The following is a 1,970-nucleotide window of genomic DNA, read 5'->3' on the forward strand; positions in this document are numbered from 1 at the left end:
ATATATATGACTATCGATCTTTGAATTATTTTAAAACAAACCATTATTTTTGTTTGAGGGACCAAAGAAAATATATAAGCTTGTTAAACTTTTTTAGATTATTTTATTGCTTTAGAAAAAAGATTTTTATTCTCAATTATAAAAATAAAATTTAAAAATAAAGCTAATTATGGGACATTTTTTTTATTTAAACATTATTTTAATGGTTTAAATCAATAAATTTATAATTGAAATTTCTTATTTTAATCAGTTTGTTTAAATAATTACTACTAACAAAGTTTTCAAAAAAAAAACTTTTTTTTGATGAAAATCATAATTACAATATGCACACTAATAATTTTTTTCTTCTAACTCTATATTATAATTTTTATTAATACATATATATATATATACACACATTAATAAATGCAAAAACACTATCAAAATTTAAATGTATCACACATTTTATTTTTTTCGTCACACATTTTATTTTTTAAATTAATAATTACTTTAATTGATGTTGAAAAAAACAATATGAAAACCACGCTTTTTGCGTAATATGGGACAAAAATCAACATGGTAAAGACAGAAATCTCATTTTGGAAAAGGGGAAATCGAGCACTTTTCAAAAACACCTGATGAAAAAAGCACCTCTTAGGTCTTTAAAAAATGAAAAGCGAAAATAAGCATCTTTTAAGAATGCTACGCACCATGTACTACAATATATGATAAATAAACGAAAAAAAAACAAACTTTTTCACATTATAGATAACATCATAATATACAGGATACATATTTATAACAGCATAATATACAGCACTAAGGAGTGTAATGTCTTTAAAAGTACAATAGTCCTTTTTAAAAAGAATTTCAAATATCTGGGTGTGAGAAATATTTAGTGTTCTTAAAATGGAAGTTTGTTCCGGTGCTCAGTCAATCAAATCTAATAAAAAAAATTTTATATAGAAACAAAATTATTAATATAAAACTACTATCGGAAGTTGCTAAAAAATTAAATTTGTTAAGTAAAAGTAATTCCTTGTAATCGCATTTGGCGCTTGACTTTGCCAGGGCTCATGGACTTATAAATTCCATCTAACTAGTGCAGGATCATGAAGAATCGATAAAAACAACAATTAATATCTATTACAAATTAAAGGTTCAATGATAAAATTGAACAGTTTTACCCTGAAAAGTAATAACTTTTGAGTTAAATAAATTTAACATGGTGTTAATAAAAAAAGAAAAGAATTCAATTTCTGTATTATTACTTAAAACAATAAATTATAACTTAAAATGAGAACAAATTTATCTACAAATTATAACTCGAGATACGAACACATTCATCTACAAATTAAAAGAGAATTACAGAAAGAATCATAAAACTAAACATTGAATAAAGAAGTTTTTCTAAGGAAGCTATGCTTACATTTAAAAATGAATAAAAAATAAACTATATTGTTCTTACGATGGATAACCCGAAACATCTTCTTCAGCACAAATAGGAGTTTCTGCAGTGCAATCAACCTATAATTTTGCAAAAATAAATAATATATAATCCATTATGCAGTTATAAAAAAAGTATACACAGTGAAAAGTATGAAATATGCACAAGTGTGCTTCATACTTTCACAGTGCATTTCATACACAATGAAATTGCATAACTAAAATTCCATAAAAAAATCTTTGAAAAGACGAGAAATATTTTTAATAATCCTTCATTTGTTTTTACACTAAACTAGCGGTACTCTCTATGAAGCCTGCAATGTTCCAAGTCAATGTATAAGATCCAAATTGGATACAATATTGAAACAGATGTTTTCTGTTTACATTAACAGAAAATATCCATGTTTTTAATCTGAAGCATGCATTAGGTCTGCTTAAATGGTAACAAAATAAGAGTAATACAGTCAATTCGCTATAACTCGAAGTACGATAACTCGAATATTACTATAACTCGATTTTTTTATGACCTTCTCCTATATGTGGCT

The 1,970-nt window shown here is 24.8% G+C and overlaps 2 protein-coding genes across 3 annotated transcripts in view; one reads left to right on the forward strand and one right to left on the reverse strand.

The window, feature by feature from the left end:
- Positions 1 to 1,970, forward strand: part of LOC107451959 (testicular acid phosphatase homolog) — a 539,537-nt gene that overhangs the window by 398,792 nt on the left and 138,775 nt on the right. The gene's annotated exons all lie outside the window — the stretch shown is intronic.
- The window catches only part of LOC107456140 (thioredoxin domain-containing protein 5), a gene marked incomplete in the record, with an annotated part of 31,882 nt that overhangs the window by 16,107 nt on the left and 13,805 nt on the right, over positions 1 to 1,970 (reverse strand). Inside the window, 1 exon segment of the mRNA XM_071182023.1 lies at positions 1,448 to 1,506. Coding sequence (XP_071038124.1) covers positions 1,448 to 1,506 — 59 coding nt within the window.

The sequence above is a fragment of the Parasteatoda tepidariorum genome, chromosome 6 (genome assembly GCF_043381705.1).
Source record: "Parasteatoda tepidariorum isolate YZ-2023 chromosome 6, CAS_Ptep_4.0, whole genome shotgun sequence".
NCBI classification, from domain to species: domain Eukaryota; kingdom Metazoa; phylum Arthropoda; class Arachnida; order Araneae; family Theridiidae; genus Parasteatoda; species Parasteatoda tepidariorum.